Here is a 20,511-nt window from a genome sequence, read left to right as displayed (position 1 = left end):
AATCTAGTTCTAAACCTACAATACTACGACAAGCTCCCTTTTCCTGTATCACCTATGGTACCTTATTGTCAGTTATAAATTGAGAATAACAAAGTTTGAGAGGTAGAAGGACTTTTAGAGATTATCTAATTTAAACTTCTTACTCTATAGATAAAAAATGAAGTTGTGTGTTTAAGCACTTGGCTGAGGGCAAAAGGATCCAGGTATGATTCCCAAACTCATAGGTGGAAAAACTTTACTTTGAGGAGAGGAAGGAGATTTAATGCTAGGAAAAAAAACAACAACACTCGGGGCAGGTAGGGGCGCAACGGATAGAGCACCAGCCTTGAATTCAGGAGGATCCGAGTTCAAATCTGGTCTTAGACACTTAACACTTCCTAGCTGTGTGACCTTGGGCAAGTCACTTTACTCCAGCCTGGGGTGGGGGGGAACACTCAAATCCCTCCTTTTTACTAACCTGACCTCTATTCTTCCTCAAAGACATGAAGTAGGTCAAGTGGAGAAATTAAATGGTAGTTTTCTAACAAAAGTGGAATTTGGGGAATGGGTTCCATTTAAACTTTCTGATTTTTTGCTATCAAGTCTCAACACTAGAAAGGCAAGTATTCTCAAATTCTAAGGTGCTATCTACTTGGTATGCCGCCTTCTCCATTCTCAGCCTCCAACTCTGTGAGAAATTCTCAGAATGCCATTAGCAGTTGCTGCTGTTCAAATTTTCATCTTTGTAAGATTCCCAAATATAGCATCTGATTTTTCTATTACCTTTCACATGGATCTCTTGATTGCCAGAAATGTTCATTGACCTTTTCCTTATGATCTTGGAACATGGTCATTTTTTTTGAAGATAACATCTTATATTTGGAAATCATCTTTCAATATGGCATGTGGTATACTGGAAAATAGAACTGGGCCAGGAGTCAAGGGCTCAGGAATCCTGTTCTGGCTATGCTACTAATTTATGTGACCTTTCTCAAAGTGACTTCTCTTGGCCTCTGTTTTCCCTTTTATAAAAGGAGTGAATTAGACTCGACTAGAAGTATTTAACACAGGGCTCAAAGGCTACATATAGCCCACAACTTCTGACTGTGGCCTGAATGAGATTAAAATATAATCAAGAAATATTTAACAAAATAAATAAAAATAATAAAACACAATTACACTTTAAAGCCAAGTCAATATATGGCCAACAGTCACCCTTAAGTATGGACTAATGGTCTCCATCTCTATGTGAGTTTGACACCACTGGACTAAATGATCTTACTGTTTCAGTATTTTATGAGTCTATAGTTTAAGCAATATTGGGTAATATTGCCTTGCTAATTTAATTTTAAATTTATTGTCAACTTATTTTCTTTTTAATAGAAGTACTTTGCTTCATCCCAACATTTTAAAAATTTGTTTTGTTTCCTAATTGATTTTCAAGAAATCAGATTTACATCTAGTCTTATCGTTAAGATTTTCTCTGTTCTAGGAAGATACATAGTATCTTAGTAGGGAAAAAGTAGGGAGAAACCATTTTCTTTGGTTAAAGATTTGGAAATGTTTAAATAATCCAAACACATACAAGAAAGGCATTTAACTACAACAAAGATTTAAAAAAAACAAGCAGAAAATTCAAGTCAAATGCAAATATGCAATGAATGAAAAATATCAAGAGCCACAGTGATATCTAAAGCATTAAAAAAAGCATGGAAAAATGCCAATTATTTGAAATCTTTAATAGATACACAGATTAATTCCCCACGAAAAAATATAAAAACATATCCCAGAGACATTTTGAAATATCTTTGGAATATTTGGCCTTAAACTAGACTCCTTTGGGAAGAAATATTTAGGGAGGCAGATTAATATAGTTCTGCTTAGAGTCAATTATGAAATTAAGGAGAAAACATACTTTCAATAGATAACAGGTAATGCTTTTAATTTTGGTTGTTTCTCTATAAAAAGGGGCTGCCCTTCTCTCTGCTGGTACAATCAGGCAGCTACTACTGTCCCACTACTAGCCCTTCTCACAAATGACTTGCATACATTTATCAAAGCTTATTATTTACTAGTTAGAGGATATCCCAGATAGCCAAATCATAACTAGCATAGGTCAAGTGGGGCTTTGCCCAGAGTGCTGACAGGAAGCTGGGACAGAATCCTCAAGTTTTGCCTCACAATTTAGGACCACGTTGTCCTGTGGCACAATTGTCTTGAAGGGTAGAGGCAGATGAATATTTTGGTACTCAAAATAATCCTATGAAGGAAGTAGAACAATTACTATTCACATTTTACTGACAAAGAAATAGTCACTGGAGGGGTTCATCGTGAGGTTGAATGACCTCAGGGATATTACAGATTAGATTCTTGTTCAAGTACAATTAGATGATCTCTGAGGGTCTTTCCACCTAATATTTAGAGGCCTCAGAAGGTTAAACGATTTGTCCAAGATCTCAAAGCTACTAATTAATCAAGCTCCCAGCTCAGTTTTTCTTTCCATGGAACATGTCTCATTTTGTCTCAGATGTGACAGCAATCTAGCCAGAGTCAGGAAACTTTCATGAGAACCAAAGCTCTGGAAAATGTTCAGCTCAATTTAAATTAGGCATTAGAGGAAATTTTTCTTACAAAAAAAAAGTGAATGCAGGCAATCAATGTCAGGCTGAAATAGTTTCCAAGTTGTTGGTTTGCGTTGTTGTGAAAATGTGAACAATTTTTTGAAAAGGCAGTGGTTTCTCTCAAACTGGCATGCTAGGTGACAGCATAGACATATCACATTGCCTGTATCAGTCCTGGAACTCTTCTCCCAGGAGGAATTCAGACTGCTATCTTGCCAAGACTTGTTTATTCTTCAAAGCTTATGTAGCTCAGTTTCTCCATCAAGCCTCTGTATCACTATAACCATGAGATCTACTAGTTCTATAAACTAAGAGCCTTGGTTTTAGAGACAGCAACCTATATTTGAGATCCAGTTCTGTTACTTAATAATAATTTTCCCATATGACCCTGGGCAATTAAGTTCTTTCCTCTGACTCAGCCTTTTTCTCTGAAAAAAGTGGGAATAACATCAGAAAACTATTGTGTATGGATAGTAACAAAAAATTTGAATTATTATTATTATTATTATTATTATTAGTAGTAGTAGTAGTAGTAATAGTAGTACTTCCAGCATTCATTATATAATGTGTGAAATTCTTTTATACTTCATGTGCATCTTTCCTGTCAAGAACTACATTAAACTCAACTTTAAGCCCTTAATGGGCAAGGACCATATCTTAGAGTATTCTATCTTTCCCTCTTCTCCCTCTCAATTCCATCCAATCCTTCCTGCCCAAAAGAATGACTGAGACAAGTAATCTACATTTCTATAACATTTAATTGTACTTTCTTCACAATAACTCTGTGAAGTAAAGTAAGTAATGATTCTCATTTTGCAGATGGGGAAATTAAGGTTCAGACAAGTGAGACTATTTATCCAACCTCACCCTATTAAATAAGTGGCAGAGCTAAGAACTCCATGGCCATTACTCTTCCCACTGATACCACTCTTGTTCCTTGTGTTATGAGGCAGCTAAGGGACACAGTAGATAAAAGCACTAAATGTGGAGTTAGGAAGACCTGAATTCAAATTCAGCCTCAGACACTTTTGTTAGCTGTGTGATTCTGGGCAAGTCTGCCTGCTTCATACTCAGCTGTAAAATGGGATATTAATAGTACCTCACATCTTCCAGGGTTGGTGTAAATATCAAATTAGATAATTATAAAATATTTAGCATAATGTTTAGTATATACTAACGAGGTGCTTAATAAATGGTTCCTTTTTTTCTTCCACAGTCCAAAGTCACTCTAACAAGAATGTTGAGGTGGAGAGAGATCCTAAGCTCCCGTTCTGTGGACCAAATCCTCAGCCAGGACAATGGGCTCCCAAAGATTCTCTCTATAGTAAATAACCTGCTTCTTCAATCTCAAGAGGATCCTGAACAACAGGTTTTGGAAGTTGTCTGGAGGAGCACAAGATTTCAGTAGAGACCCAAGGAGGCTTGGCTTTCCCTAAGTATACACTAAAGTTTTCCTGCTGAGAGATGAGGGGAGGAGATTATTCTCTTTTCATTTTCTCTCTCCAAGACCTTTCCTTTCCCACCCTATGTTTTTGGGATAATGAGGATCTCCAAACTCATTAAGTATTAGAGGAGAAGTTTTGTTGATCTGAAAACTCAGCTGAGGAATTTTGTTTCTGGTTTTTTTTTTTTTTTTTGCTATAGGAATGGGGAAAAATTCTCTGGAAAATATATCTGTCTTAACAGGCTTTTCTGGGGACTTAGTCTTCAACATCCTGCTTTAATCTCTCAACAACTTAGCTGATTGCCTACCATGTTCCTCTAGGATGTCAGGCAGCAATAGACTCTTTGAAGGTAGTACCACTGATACTTGGGGAGTTTTCTTGGCAAAGATACTGGAATGGTTTAGCATTTCCTTCTCTAGCTCATTTTACAGATGAAGAAACTAAGGTAAACAGAGCTAAGTGATTTGCCCAGGGTCACATAAATAAGTGTCTGAAGTCAGGCTGAATTCATAAAGATGAGTCTTCCCGATTCCAAGCCTAGCATTCTATCCACTGTGCTACCTAGTTACCTGTAATGTATAGCAGGTGTCTAAATCTTTCATTAGATGACATGCTGATATGTAAGACCCTGCTACAATGCCCAAAGAAATCACAGGATGTCACGAAGGTCTTAGAGAGAGATCATCTGATTCTATAACAATAGGGAATCTAGGCAGATTTTTTCTAATACCTATTCTGCATCAATCCTACTGCAATTTAATACAATACACCCCAAATTTTAAGAACCCTTTTGATTAGAGTCACTTATAAAATACATTTTGTAAATATTATGCCCCACCAGCAGAAATGAGAACTTGAGAAAATCTCAAAAATAGAGAGGTTGGGCGTGCACACACACACACACACACACACACACACACATTACTGACTTTGGAGTTGGGCAGACCAAATTCCACTTTTAACATATATTGACTATATGACCTAGGTAACTTACCTATTTCTTAGTGTCCTAGATAACTCACTAAGACTATTCAGATACAGAACACTGTAAAGCTGTACTAGGAGAGAGTATTTTCTCACTGGTAGCTCCCATTTATTTCAACTATCAATCAGAAAACATTTATTAAGTGTCCATTATGTTCCAGGCACTGTGTTATACAAAAAGAGGCAAAAGACATACCCTCCCCAAGAGAATCTTATAATCTAATGGAAAACAACAGATGGTAACCTCAATAAAGTCTAGCTGCACTTGGAGGCAACCTGGATGTGGTCTAAAAACAAAACAAAACAAAACAAACCCCAAACAAATGGGATTTAGGAGACTTGAACCCTAACTCCTACTTTGTCATTTGCTAGCTTGGGAGGTCCTGGTCAGTCACATCCCTTCCTAGGCTTCAGTTTCCTTCTCTGTAAAACTGGATGATCTCTAACAGGCCCCCTCTAGTTCTAAAATCCTGTGATTTTATGAACTGTGCTCGTTCTAACAGTTAACTTGGTGAATCAGAAATAAGATTTGTAGGCTTATCTTGTCTATCCCATCTCCTTGGGCTGAGCTGTCCTTGACACTAGGCTGCATCCTGGGCCAGCAACAGTTATCTTAACTTTTGCCTCTTCCCTGGACTTTGATGACTTTGGAGGAGAGCTCCATCTCAATTAAATTCAATTCCTGTGCAAGTTAAAGATATCACAAGGATCAGCAACAACAACAGTAAAGTTCTAGACTAAGCTGCCTCTGAGTAGAAGACAAATCCTTTACCCAGGTATGTGTTTACATCTCAGAATCTGATACTGTTTCAAGATTCTGTACCTACCTCAGCAGGCAGGGTCACTGGCTGAGTTCACTGACCATATTATGGGGACACGTGGGTAGATCGAGTAGTCAGGATTCAAAGTAGGTCACAGCTAAGATTCCAAACAGACCATGAATTCACACAGCCCAGGGATTTGGGAAATCCCCACGGGGAGATCCATGACCACAGAGTGTCAGAAATAGATTCACAAGCACTTTTGGCCAGAAGAGCCACAAAATGACCCCAAGGCCGACTCTTCATCTTGCAGAAAAAGCTAATGAGGGAGTGGAAAGAAGAGTCTCATAGTGGGAAAGGGCCAAAGATGAATCCAAGAATATCTCATAGTTCTCCCTCAAGGACTCAACTTTTTTTCAGTTCTTCATTACTTGTCCCTTCAGTACGTACATTCAATCAATCAAACAGCAAGCACTGATTGCCCTTAAGGGGCTTACAATCCAGTTTGAGAAATGAAGAGAAAGACTACTAATGTTGCAAGGCAATCTGATTAATTGTTAAATGTGCTGTAAAGATAGGAGTTTGCAGAAGGGAGAGGTTGCTGAGGGCAGGAATAGATGGGGAAGGCTTCATGGAGGAGGTGGAACTGAGCTAGATTGTTCAGGGGAGACACTGGATATCCAGAGCACATTGAGTAGAACTTACTATATTTTTTTCCCCCTGAGAATAGAGATTGTTCATTTTTGTAGCTGTTATACCAATGCCCGACTCATAGTAGGTGTTTAACAAAGGCTTGATGATTAATTGATTCTTTTCATAAGAGTTCATAAGAACTGGTCTGAGTTCATCTAGTTTAAGCCTTCATTAAGGGAATGGGGTAACTAGTAGTTTAGTAGATAGAAGGCTGTGCTTGGAGTAAGGAGGACCTGAGTTCAAATTCAAGCTCAAATACTAGTCTGTGATCCAGGGCAAGTCACTTAAGTCAGTTTGCTTCAGTTTCCTCATCTGTGTAATAAGGTGGAGAAGGAAATAACAAACCAATCCAGTATCTTTGCCGAGACAATCCAAATCAAAGAATCAAAAGTGACTGACTCAACAATGTAAACAACAACAACAAGGGAATGAAGGCCCACTGCCTTGCCAAAGGTCACTCAGTGATTTAGTGGCAAACTTAGGACTAGAAACTAGGTCTCCTGGCCCCTAGGTTCCGATGATCTTTTCCATTACTCCGTTTTCTACAGTCTGTCCATCTGCATGTTTTGAGTCCATTGTTTTCAGCCAAGTTAGATTCTCACCTGAGCAGACTACAGTTCAGAGGATTTCCAGGAGGCACTGCTAGACATATTAACAGAATTCCAACTCAGCAACAGATTTCTACACCACCAACACCATTTTTATATCCTTTACAACATAATGGCAGACAATAAATCTATCTTGCTAATTATACATCCAGCTTGTTAGGACCCTCATAAAACATGTCCAGCTGCAAAAGCTATGAGATGATGTCAAATCATATTCCTGTTCTCTAAACAGAAACAGGATTATTTTCCAGTTTCTGATGAAGCTACGGTGTTCTAACCCATATGTGGAAACAGCTGCCAAACAGGTCACCCACCTCTAATAAGACGATAACAGCATTGTCCTTCCCTTATTCCCTCCCATCTATTAAGAAGACAGATGTTTCTTCAGCCAGTATTCCCTTTAAATAAAATCTATGGAACTAACTAAAAGAACCTGCCAGTGTAGGGTTTCTTAACAGCCATATATATATTTTGCATTATTAAATCTATTTCTACGTTTCTTCCATGATCTCCTGGGTATTCATTTGTTTTTAAGGTGTTTATCCAGATTTCTAATTTGATGTTTCTCTAGAATGAGTTGTGGATAAAGCATCTGTAAAACTGTCATTAAGATATTGGGCAGCCAGCAATGTTTCCCCTCTTCTTTCAAAAAAATATAGAAGAAAAGGAAGCTCATTTGTCTGAGATTCTTTAGGTAAACAACAGCCAGTATGTTACATTATTTCAAGCTAGGATAATCCCTTTTTGGCCACAAAGTTACCCTATTTTTCCTTGGAGAAAGACAGTTAAAGAATAACAGCCCTATGTCCTATGCAGCAATAGTTGAATGACACACAAACATTTAAAGAAAAGGAGATGGAGACAATAGGAAAGAGAACTAATTTGATTTTCATATGTTAGAGGAAAATTCCAGAGGAGTTTTTTAAGAATTTGGTCTGACCAGAATAGACAGCATCTGTCTGAGAAGCTGCCATATTAACTGCCCCCACAGTTCTCGATGCAATTTGGCTGGACAAACAGTAATGTTAAAAAAGATGAACAGGCTTACCTTTCCATACCGAGATGCAAAAGTTCCCGTGAGTAAGGAGTGAAAAATAATTATTGTCTCATCCAAGTCCCACACGAACACACGCTGTGATGAAAGAAATTAAGCAAATGGAGACAAATTGGCTCACATCTTCAAGTTTATGGGAATTCATTCTACTGGAGGTGGGGAGGAGGAGGCATAGAGGAACTTATTGAGTTACCAATAAGTAACATAACATTTAAGGCACACAGATCATGTGTCTAGTCTGAAAAACCCCACCTAAATACATATATATTTCAAAACATCAACAATCACAATCGTTAACCTTTAGTTCTCCATGCTATCAGTCATATCTCTGTGCCCTCTGTTTTCCTGATATGCACAGAAAAGTCCACAAGAGGAGGCACCTACTACAACAATAAATTACCAGAAAGAACTGCAGAAACAAGTCAGTCCCTCATATATTCAGAAGATAAAAATGGCAGCTGTTCTAAAGTTCTTGGAAATCAGAATTTTGGGTTTCTTATTTAATTGATGTTTTGACATTTCCTTTGTATGAACAATGTGGTACCCAGAGGATTGAAAAAAGAAGACACACACCTAGATTTTATAGGATTAGGACTTAGACCCATGACACTATGGAGTTAGAAGAGATCTTAGAGATTAATCTCAGCTAAATACCCTCATTTTACAAATAAGAAAAACTGAAATCTAATGAGAGGAAATTGATTTGCTCAAGGGGGCATACAGCAAGTTAGTGGCAGAACAGACTCAGAACTTAAGTTTCCCAGTCTTTGAATCTGAAGGACCATAAATTTCCTTTGATGTTTAGTAATAGAAGCAATCAAGCTCAACCTGATAGTAATGTGAATTTTAGATTATTAAAAAGTAAATATTAAATGTATAATAAATATAAATACATAATAATAAAAATAAATATTAAAAAATTAAACTCTCATCATCAATTTATATTTAGTAGAAACAGGATTTACATACAGTGGAGAAAACATGAGATTTGGAGTCCAAGAAACTAGGTTTAAATATGGAATCAGCTGTTTCATTATTTCTCATCAGTAAAATATATAAATAAAATATAAATGTTCTATGAGATTTCTTCCATTTAATATTCTATGTTTGTTTTCATAATTTTCTTTCTTTCAAATCTCTTTCATCTTTCACCTTTTCTTCTTTTATATAATTTCTTTCCTGAGAGCAATTGCCATTATTTCTTATAAACAGGTAAAGGAATGGTAAGAATAGCTGAATAAGTGTAAAATAGGTAAATTCTCTTTAGCTTCAATACATAGAATTAAAACACTATCCCTATCTGTTTGTTCTTATTAAGGTTTTCAAAAGTTCCACTCAGAAAGGGATCATTGCTCGAGGCTGCAAAGTTGCTCAATACTGTCTTATAATCTCTTTTCTTTTTTCCTCTCTTGATCAAAGACTTTGTTATCCTTCCCACCTTGTCCCACAAAAGTGGGGTGCAGTAGGGGAAATATTGCCAAACACAAGTCCAGTGTCCTAAGCTAATAATGTAATGGAATTTTATAGCATGAACTGAGACTCAGTCAATATTGTTTGTAGAAAGCAATAAAAAAAGGCACATTTGAATGAGACAATAGTTATCCTCACAAAAGCAACATAAATAGAACCTGGATTGATGGATTTTCTAAGCTGCTCTTTGTAATTGTGGACATTAGTACTTGTCTTTAGCCATCACCATCTCCCTTTCTCCCATTACATCATCGGTCACATTGAAAGTTGACATTTCTGACCGTGTTCTTATCCAAATATGCCACGTGGTAGAAAATATCAGATAGGCCAATAATCCCCGAGATAGTTTATGTATTTGAGAATACAGCTTAAAATAATAATAGTGCCACAGCAATATAAGAGATCTTGAGAGAGCTCTACTCCAGGCTTCTTCATTTAGGCAAGCGATTAATTAAACCATCCAGGAAAGAAAGTTTTCTGCTTTCTTTCTGAACATCTCGAGGCTGAGAGATAACAGTCTCCATTGTTTATCCTTGTTTGTTTTTTTTTTAATCTCTAACATTAACTTTTCTTTTTCTTCAACTGAAATATCTCCTTTCTTTATCATAAATTCATTTCCTTTCCACTTTGTCCCTCATGGATACTGCCACGTGTCTGAAATTGATCAACCATGAACCAGGATTTGATTTGAACCATGAACAAAATCTAGGTCCACTAGTGCCATAAAATAGTATAGTCCCCTAGCAATGCCTCCTGATCAGATTCACTAATTCAGGGAGAGTGGTCTTGTGTTACCTCAATTTCATTATCCACTGTAGGGGAAGGGTCATTACTTCGTTTCGATCGGCCACGAAGCTTCCCATCAGAGCCCCGGTGTTGCCTGTCTGTGTCTCCATCCTTTGCTGGTGTTGAAGGTCCATTGTGTGTATTGTACTCCAGTACTGCAAGAAAAGAAAGGTCAATCAAGTCAAGGGCTTGGCCATTAATTTTACCTCACAGAACTGCTTACACAAAGAATATAACCTGTTAAAAAATGCCCCTGGGAGGACAGGAATAGCTTTTTAAAGACTGACTTTCCCAGAATTTCCCCAAAAGGTCTCTTTTTCTTTTCCATTGCCAACTGTTTATCCAAAACGGAATCTGTATATCTCTCTAGATTTTGTTGGGTCTGATGAAGGAATCCCAATTCTGTTACTTATGCCTTTTGTGACCTTGGGCAAGTTCTTTCTGGGTTTTACTTATAAAATGAAGAGGTTGAAAGCCTGATGATTCCTATAGTACACTCTAATAATAAACCTTTGAGCTGAGTCACTTTGCTCACATAGAGTTGAACGGAAGAACATAATTAGATCTTTGTGAGTAAATTTCTCTGTCCTCCATATATCCATCTTGTTTCATTTTACTTTTTTATACAATTACTTGATGGGAACAAAAATACCAATAAGAACCAGGCTCATGATTTTGTTAGTATATGAAATTCCAAGAGGGAAAACTTCCTCTCTCAATAGTGGCTCCTTTTCTGCAACTGAGAGTCTTGGAGAGCTGTATAGACCACTAAAAAGTCAAGTAACTAGTCCAGCATCACACAGATAGTATGTGTCAGAGGTGGCATTTGAAGCTGAATCCTCCAGGCTTCAAGTCTGGCTTTTTAGATATTAAAACATCATATATCATCTTAAATGAATTAAGGGAAGGAACATTTTTTCAGTATTTGGTCCAATGATTTGTTGAGAATGGGAATGGGAGAGCTGTATATTCAAATTCATGGAGGTATTTCCAGTAGAGACATAACAGTAAGCAAGAGAGAAAGAAAAAAAAAAAACCTCTTTTAGAAGAGACATTACAGTTTGACTGCAGAGGGTATTCCCTACTGCAAAAGGTTGTTTCTTTATTTATCCTACTAAGTGGAAGCTCCTAATGCTAGGTATTCAGGGTACAAGGATTAGAGTTTTTTTTTTTTTAAACATACATACATAGACACATATACCCACATACATTTCTATCATATTCATTTAAAATTATTTATTTTTTGCATTAAGTATTTTTAAGTTGAATTACAAATGTTCTCCCTCCTTTCAGCCCCTCCCCCACTCATTGAGAAGGTAAGCAACATGATACCTACACATATGAAGACATGCAGAAACATTTCTATTATTACTAATTTTTTTTTAAAAAGCAAGAAAAATAAAAACAAAGTGAAAACATATTTTAATCTGCATTCAGAATTTATCAGTTCCCTTTCTAGAGGTGGAGAACATTTTTTCATCATAAGTCCTTTGGAATTTCTGTGGATCATTTAATTGACCAGAGTGGCCAAGTATAAAGCTTGCCTCAAAACAGCCCTTGTTTATTATAATCTTATAATTTAATGGGCAGCAGAGAGAGTGCTTAGCACATTAAGTATCTAAGTGCCATGCAGCTGTGCTGGGGATACAGAGACAAAGTGAAGGCGGTCTGGTTCTCAGAGAGCAAAGAGTTTTCTTGTAGAAGGGCCCTCCACCTAATTTTTTTGTAAAAGGGATCCCTTTCACAGTCCATTGACTATGGGCCCCTGTCACAGAAGAATACTTTTACACAATTCAAGAAAATGCTAAATTTTAGTTAGAGACTTGTGAAAATAAAATCTTTTTTCCTCCCCAATCAAATTGATGGATTCCTTGAATCTTATGCATGGAACCAAGTTAGAGCATCCCAGGAAGACATACATATATAAGAAAGACAAGGCAATCTGAGGTAGGAAAGAATACTAACTCCTAGGGGATGAAGAAGAAGCAGGAAAGGCTTCACAGATGAGGTAGATGATCTGTGGCTAGGCTCTGAAGGAAGTTGAAGGTTCTAAGAGTCAGTGAGCATTTCCAGGCAAGAGAGATAGCATATGTAAATGGGATAGTTCACGAATAACCTAGTAAGCCAGTGAAAGTGGTGAAAGTGAGTGATACAAATTAAATCTAGAAAGTCAATTTTTTTCCAGAGGTGACAAAATATTTATTTTATGACAAATACTGTTTTCCATCAGTTTACTTTTTTTTTTAAATGACATTCTCCTATCTGTCATCTATTTGTCCAAAAGTTTTACATATTCACAATAATTACTGTACATGTTTCTCATACCAAAATCATTTTTGCTGCAGCATATATACAATATCTTGCATCAAGATAGCACAGCAATCAAGTTAAAAAACATTTCAGGCATTTCACAAGGGACTAAATTTCATTACACAAAATCAGTATTAAAATTGTAATGGTCATCATCTTTTCTTATCCACATAAAAAGACTTTTCTTCTCTAGCACTGATTTTTTTTTTTACCTGAGAAAGCCAGATTTTAAAATCCCAGAGTGAATAGTTTTCAATTTATGCTAGAGGGAGCCATAGAAAGTTTTTGTGACTGAGGAGAAACATGATCAGAATTTTTTTTTTTTTTTTTTTTTTTTTTTTTGAGGAAGATAATTTTGGCATTTTGTGGAGGACAGATGGAGAATGGGGAAGACTGAAATTAGAGACATCGATTAGGAAATTATTATAACAGTTAAGGTGAAAGGTAATAAGGCACTGAAATAAAACCATGCAAGTAAAAGGGGATGTGTATGAATCAGTTCAAGTTTTAACCATTGCTTCACTATATCTGTCCCATTGCCATACCCTTAGAACTTCTGGGCTTTTCTATCCACTGAACTACTGACTTTATGTATTGCCTCTCCCAATTAGAGTCTGAGCTCCTTGAGAGCAGGGGCTGTCTAGCCTTTTCTTTTGTGGCCTCAGCACTTGGGCATTCATTCATTCTTCTCATCTGTAATCTTTCAATCATATGCTTGAATAAACTTCTTAAGAAGCTCCTTTCTAACATCTTTCTTTCAGTTGACTAACTTTTGAATAACAATCTAAATTCCTTAGTTTGACATGTACAATTAATCTTTCTTAACCTTGTATTAGTCTATTTTCCAGACTTCTCTTACAGTAATTCCCTTTATATACTCTTTCTCTGGTCATTCCAGATTACTAGCTGTCCCTCATCCATGTCCCACATTTTCTATGCTAATATATTTGCTCACATCATTATCTCTAGAAACTTTTGTTTTTTTTCTCCTTCCTTTTACCCCAACCTCACCAAATTTCATCTGCTGAAAATTCTTCCAGACCTTGTGAAACAACTAGACTTCCATGAATGATGATTTCTTTAAAATGAGAACATATCAGGTCTTTTCCTTTCTCTGAGCCTGACCTTCCACATATCTCTTGATTTGTACCTTAAGTATTTATACATTATTTTCTATTACAGCATGAGTGTGTGTATGTGTATGTGTATGTGTGTGTGTTGATTTGTATATGTCTTTTCTCCATATTAGATTAACTAAAAAATTCCTGAGGGCAATGACTATTTAATTTTTGCTCTGCTGTCCTTATACTGTTTCTACCTTCTTTCCTTCTTTCTTTTTTTTTCCTGATGCTGGGATTAAGTGACTTGCCCAGGGTCACACAGCTAGGAGGTGTTAAATGTCTGAGGTCACATTTGAACTCAGGTCCTCCTGACTTCAGGGTTGGTGCACTATCCACTGTGCCATGTAGCTGCCCCTTTATACTGTACTTTTCACATGGTAGATAGTTAATAAATGTTTGTTGAATTGAAACAAGAAAATCCTTCATCTCCTTTTAGAAATTTTGTGATCATACTTTAAAAAAAACCCCAAATATTAGTTTTGAGTAATGTCAGATGTTCAGGTTTTGTACTCTAAATCAGCAGACCATCCAATTGAAGTATGCTGCAATCAGCTGCAAATTGTGTGGTATTTTATATAAATGTTATCACATGCCAATGAAAACTACAGTGGGGAGGAGAAGAATAACATCTGAATATCGTATTCAACCAATAAAAGGAGGATAATGATCTGTCAGTAATGCTATAAACCATTTGTGTCTTCAGAACTTCGAAACTAACCACTCAAGGAGATTCTGGATAATTTCAAAAGTACTGGAGCTTTTTATGAGAAATTTCTAAGAGGCACTAACTCTCTGTGTGTATGTGTGTTTTAAAACAGACAGACAAGAGGGCTGAAGAAATAATAAGAAAGCTCAGCTATAAATGACTTAATTATCCATGCCATTAGATTTTATGTACATTTGTTAGATATACAGTAAAAGCCATCCCAACCACTTATCTTGGTGTCACATAATCAAAGAAAAATGGGAAACAGAGGAAGACAATTCCAAAGAATTCATCAAAGGAACATATTGTTCTTTTCTGTTATGTTGGAAGTCATCCCCAGTTAAGCCACATTCGTATGTGCCTTTATGACCAAAGCCTGAGGTTTAAATATTATTGGATTGGGAATAAGATGCTAGCTGATGATTGTTCTCTTCCCTCACATTTTCTACACATTCATTTTCTCATTGATTTCCTAGTCTTTTTTTTCTCTGAAAAAATATTTTTTTTGAGAAACTAAAATATAAAAAATTGAGTACCAATGAAAATTCACCTTTCTTGAACTGTGAAATGTGCAAAGAAATTGAAGCTTGTAAATGAGGAAAAGGAACAACTTTTAACATTTGAAATATAGAGAACTGGACTAACAGTTAAACACTTCTGGACTCAAGATCTGACTGCTACTGCCTAATTGAGTGACCTTAAATAAACAATCTTGCCCCATTAAGCTTCAGTATCCTATCTATAAAGGGATGGTGATAATATTTGTTCTACTAATCTTGGACTACTGTGAGGATGAAATAAAAATGCATGTGAAAGAACTTTGTAAACTTTAAAATACAGAATAAATGTAAGGAATATTATCCTGATTAAAAGATATGTAAATACACAACTCTATTATTAATATTTTTTGATCACAGGCAAACTATTATTTTATTTTACTGTATCAGGCTCTAAACCTCATTAAGAAATAGAACTCATGAATGAGTCAATTTATGTAGCATTCAAGGGAACTCATAAACCACTGGGTTCTCTCATCATACCTATGAGAAGGATGAAATCACCCTTGCTGGTGGTAAAAGTGGAAGATAAAATCAATTTTCCAAAGCCACTAAGAAACCCAGGAAGGAAGCAGATATTAGAGGTGATCCACATTGCCAATCCATCAATTTGTTAAGGGAATATTAAGGGCCTGCCTTCATACCTGATGTTGTGGGATACAAAACAAATAATGGGAATGGTGGTGCAGGAGAGGGAGAACATCATTGTCCTCAAAGGGCTCATCAGCTTATGGAGCTAAAGAATATAAAATGGCACCTAATTAAAAGGTTTTTAGATTATACTGTTTAGACTAAAAGACTCTGGGAGTTCAAAGAAGGAACGAACCGAACACAGTTATATTAGTGGTGTAGACATAGTGCTTCAGAAAATTGTCTAAGAACTCTGAAGGTCATAGAGAGACTGGCAATCAAAATTTTCTCACAGAGACTATTTCACAATATTTTTAAAAATAAAGCTTTTAAGCCTCCAAAAGCATATGATTCTAGCAACCATCAATATTTCATTAAACAGATGCTACTTTTAAGGGACTTTACTCCTTACATGAGAAAGAAAAGATATGATTTCAAAATACTTAATTACATTGTGGAAGCTCAGCATTTAAAACAAAAAACTATAAATATTTAAAAACACTGTTTAGAGAAAAAGAGAATAGTTGAGGAAATATTAATTACTCATGGATAAACTGAGTCAATATAATAAAATAATGACACTTTCTAAATTAATTCAATTATTCAGCATCTTTCCTCTTACTATATACTCTAGCATTCCTTCATTCTTGTGCCAGGTGATCTCACAACTAAGGCTTTCCTTTCTCTTTCACCATCACTTCCCTACATCTCTGCCTGTTGAAACCCTACTTATACTTCAAAGCTCAGCTTAACTAACAACCTCCTCCAGGAAGATTCCTGATTCCCTCTGTCAATAATTACAATAACAGACATTTATATTTATATAATGCTTTAACACTTGCAAAGTGCTTTTCTCCTAAGAACTCTATGAAGTAGGCAGTATTGAACTGAAATGAGATAATGTAAATAAAAGCCTTGCAAACTTTTAAGCACTTGCTATGTATTATGGTTATTTGTATGTCAGTTCTCAAAGGGCAACTGTTTCATCTTATTCATCTTTGTGCCCCTTCCCTGACGCCTCCCACTCCATGGAGTAGAATATAAGATATGTAGTAGGTGCTGATATAAATGTGTTTTATTACATACATTCATACTTGTTCCTCTTAGAAATTCTGTGAGGAATTGTAGGAAATTTATTTGATGAATGAGTGAATGCTAAGGGAAATAGGAATGGAGAAAAAATGGCAAACCACTGTAGTGTCTTTGCCAAGAAAACCCCATGGACGGTACTGGCTTATTAATTGTTCAGAGGGTCAAGAAGATTTGGACATGCCTGAACGGCTGAACAACAAGGAAAGTAAAAGAGAATTGAGATGTTTTCTTTTTTAAATTAAAATTCTCATTTCAGCTCTATGCATTGAGGGCAGGCTCCATCTTTCATTCACTGTGTGCCAAGGATAGTGCCATGAACAGCTACAGTGGTCTACTAAATACCCATGAGAATAGCTTGTTGTAATGGGTACAGCACTTGGGTTCAGGAAAACTTGGTTTCAGATCTCAGACTCCACCTGTGTGACCCTGGCTAAATGACTTCACTTCCCCATTTCCTTGTCTGTAAAATAAAGAGGCTGATCAGGATGATCTCTAAGATCCCTTCTAGATTTCAATCTATGAGTCTGTCAACTCTACTCTTCCTTTTCATGACCCAGTATACTTACCAGAAAGTGACTCTGAGCTCTGACTGGTAACATTGTGTGAAGACTCCTGAAGTGCATATGTGGATGTGGAAAGAGGTGAAGGACTGATGCTGTTGGCAGACACGTATGGAGAGTTGTAGGAAGAGCTGTAATACTGGGAGTATTGGCTCTGAGTAAAGCCTGGGTAGGATGGATATTCCTTAGGAAACATAAAAAGACAAAGGTAGGAAATAAAACATCATTTCTTAACCCTCCCATTACCCTTCCATCTCAGCCATGGTTTGGTGTCTGGAGAATGAGAAGAGTCACAAAACTGCACAGTTGGAACTAAGTTTGATGTTTACTTTGTACAGCCTCTATGCAAATAATGAATACTCCATGTGAATCATGAGCTGGTCATACAACATCCCTGATAAGTAGTAATCAAACCTGCTTCTGCTTGAAGGCTTCCAAAGGCTCTAGAATGTACTATCCCATAAGGTAATTCATTTTACTTTTCAAGGCTCTAGGGTTTTAAAAATAATTTTTTTCAGAGATTGAGGAGGGAAAGATTTATTGAGGAATTATCAGGACATAATGGAATACAGTAAATGAATGATTGCTTTTTGTATAATTATATGTTTGATTTACACTTAAAAACCTAGATTGAAGCAAAAAATACATGGGCGAAGCTAGTGTTAGGAGTGGGAGTAGGCACTGATGTTTGTTGTAGTTATGAAAAATTTTAAAACTATCTTTAGTTACAACAGCAGTGCTCACTAATCTCTACACTCTATATGTGGGTGTTAATATAATACCCTTGAACACATCTCTAACAAGAGAAATAGGACCTGTTCTCCCATATTATTTCATGTGGTTCTCCACAATTGGAATTTCATGAAGAATACTGCTCATTCTTTGTTATGTTCTGCTAAAGGATTTATATAATTAAAAACCTCACATTATTTATTTATAATATCCTTTTCTTTTCAAATTTTGAGTTCCAAATTTTATCCCTTCCTCTCATCCTTCCCCCTTTAACTGAGAAGGCAAGCAAAATGATATTAATTATACATATAAAATCATGCAAAACACTTCGATATTAGCCATATTGTAAGGAAAGAAAAAAAAAGGAAAAAGAAAGCAAGAAAATCATACTTTTATTTCCATTCAGAGTTCCTTAGTTCTCTTGCTAGAGATGCATAGTATTTTTTCATCATGAGTTATTTGGAATTGAATCGAAACATTGAATCAGAATAGTCTAGTCTTTCCCAGTTGAAGGTCATTACAACTTTGCCATTACTCTGCACAATGATCTCCTGGTTCTCACTTCACTTTGCATCAGTTCATATAGCTTTTGCTATGTTTTTTTAATCTAATTTTTTATTTAAATTTTCTTTTTTCTTATGACCTAGAAACCACCTCATTGTAATATTATAAATTTAAATTTAAAATTGTAAAACTACATAAAATACAATCCTTGTAAAAAACCCAGTGACTTCAATTCTGTTCTCTAAAGCTAAATGAAACAAGTTTGACCAAATAGATCAATGATATGCCTTAATATACTGAGAGCCATTTCCTTCCCTTGCAACAAAACCTTCTTTTCTCTGGGCTATCACTAGTTCCTATAGACACTTTTCATATGGTATGCTTCTTTGATCTCCCACTATCTTAGCTGTCTTTTCTTTTTTGATCCTACTAAAATAAAATCTCAATGAATTTGAATCATCTCAACTAGAGAACTGATAAGGAAAAACTTCTTACTCTCAGTAAAATACTAGTACTATTGTTTGTGGAATGTAGTAGAAACATTCAGAGGTAATAGCACAATATATGTAGGAAACACAAGACTATTCCCTTTGGAGTGGAATTGGTGGACCTAGGTTCAAATCTTATGGTAGTTATTTAATAATTAATATTTAACTCTGGTAGTCTCCTGATTTCATCCGTAAAACTGAGGGGGTTGTACTAGTGGGTCTTCAAGATCCCTGTGGCTCAATATGTTATGAGATGAAGTTGCTAACGTGGGATGGCTTTGTTTTTTCTTTGTTTCAAGGAAGAGTTAGTGTCAAAGGGAAAATGACTGTTGTCAACAAACTTAAAAACAATAAAATATTGTTGATGGGACTAGAGTTTAGATCAACAGAGCATATAAAGCAATTTTCAGAGAAGCCTTTTACTGTCCTTTAATTTTAGAGCAAAAGGCCTTTAGAGATCTTTTGGTTCAACTTTCCAAAATGACACATTAGGAAACTAAGAATAAGAAAAAGAAATTTGCTTGTTAATTAATATAAGTCCAACTATGTGTTTGGTAGTCTTTGAAACCTTATTTACAGATGGCAAACACTTTGGGTATACCTATTTGGGGAGTGGGAAATGTCCACTTTTGCCAGGCACTGTGCTAAGAGCTTTACAATCCTATTATTGTCTCCAATTTACAGTTGAGGAAACTGAGGCAAACAGAAGTTAAGTAAGTTGTCCGTGGTCAAAAGCTACTAAGTGCCAGGTCTTCCTAATTCTAGTCCCAAAGCTCTATCCAATGTACCATATAGCTGCTTCAGCTAGCATGTCATTCAATGCAGGGAGGGTTAACACTTGATAATGCAGCCTAAGCCATTTATTATTAGGGTTTAATTGAATTCATCAAGTGTGTTTAATAGTGGAAAGAATGCTAACTTGGAATCAGGAGACCTAGATTTGAATCTCATCATTGACATTTATTAGCTTTGTTATAATTTCTGATAAGTTATAATTTCTCAAAGTTTGAGCTTCTTCATCTATCAAATGGGGATTGTCTATCTTAGTTGAAGAGAAATAGCTTTGCTAAGCTCAAAGTGCCACACAAAGTGAGAGTGAGGATTGTGATAATATTTCTAGTGTTAAGATCTAACCCAAATCATAGCCAAATCCAAGCAAAAATAAAAAGGGCATATGAAAAATTTATTTATAACTGTAGCAGTAGTTTGCCCAAATGCTGATTTTTAAGTTAATATTTTGCTTTAATAAGAAAAAGGATGCCCCCTCCAAACTGTCACTAATGGCTCTGTACCTGATGCATGGTTCCAAATCCTGCTGAGTTGGTTAAGCCATTTGCCCCTTGATAAATCCCTGAGGCACCTGCAGAAAGGAAAAAGATATACACTGATATTAGATTTCTTATCTAATGG

At 36.0% G+C, this 20,511-nt stretch overlaps 1 protein-coding gene across 5 annotated transcripts in view; it reads right to left on the bottom strand.

The window, feature by feature from the left end:
- EYA2 (EYA transcriptional coactivator and phosphatase 2) overlaps positions 1-20,511 on the bottom strand; it is a 231,317-nt gene that overhangs the window by 60,493 nt on the left and 150,313 nt on the right. For all 5 annotated transcript variants that reach the window (XM_074288542.1, XM_074288543.1, XM_074288544.1 and 2 more), the window contains exons 6-9: positions 20,394-20,461; positions 17,384-17,561; positions 10,411-10,556; positions 8,140-8,223 (exon numbers count right to left, since the gene is read on the bottom strand). In XM_074288542.1, the coding sequence (XP_074144643.1) occupies positions 8,140-8,223; positions 10,411-10,556; positions 17,384-17,561; positions 20,394-20,461 (476 nt within the window). The remainder of the gene's footprint in view (positions 1-8,139; positions 8,224-10,410; positions 10,557-17,383; positions 17,562-20,393; positions 20,462-20,511) is intronic.

This window comes from Sminthopsis crassicaudata, chromosome 2 (assembly GCF_048593235.1).
Source record: "Sminthopsis crassicaudata isolate SCR6 chromosome 2, ASM4859323v1, whole genome shotgun sequence".
Classification (NCBI taxonomy): Eukaryota; Metazoa; Chordata; class Mammalia; order Dasyuromorphia; family Dasyuridae; genus Sminthopsis; species Sminthopsis crassicaudata.
This window is presented reverse-complemented; position numbering and strand designations above follow the sequence as displayed.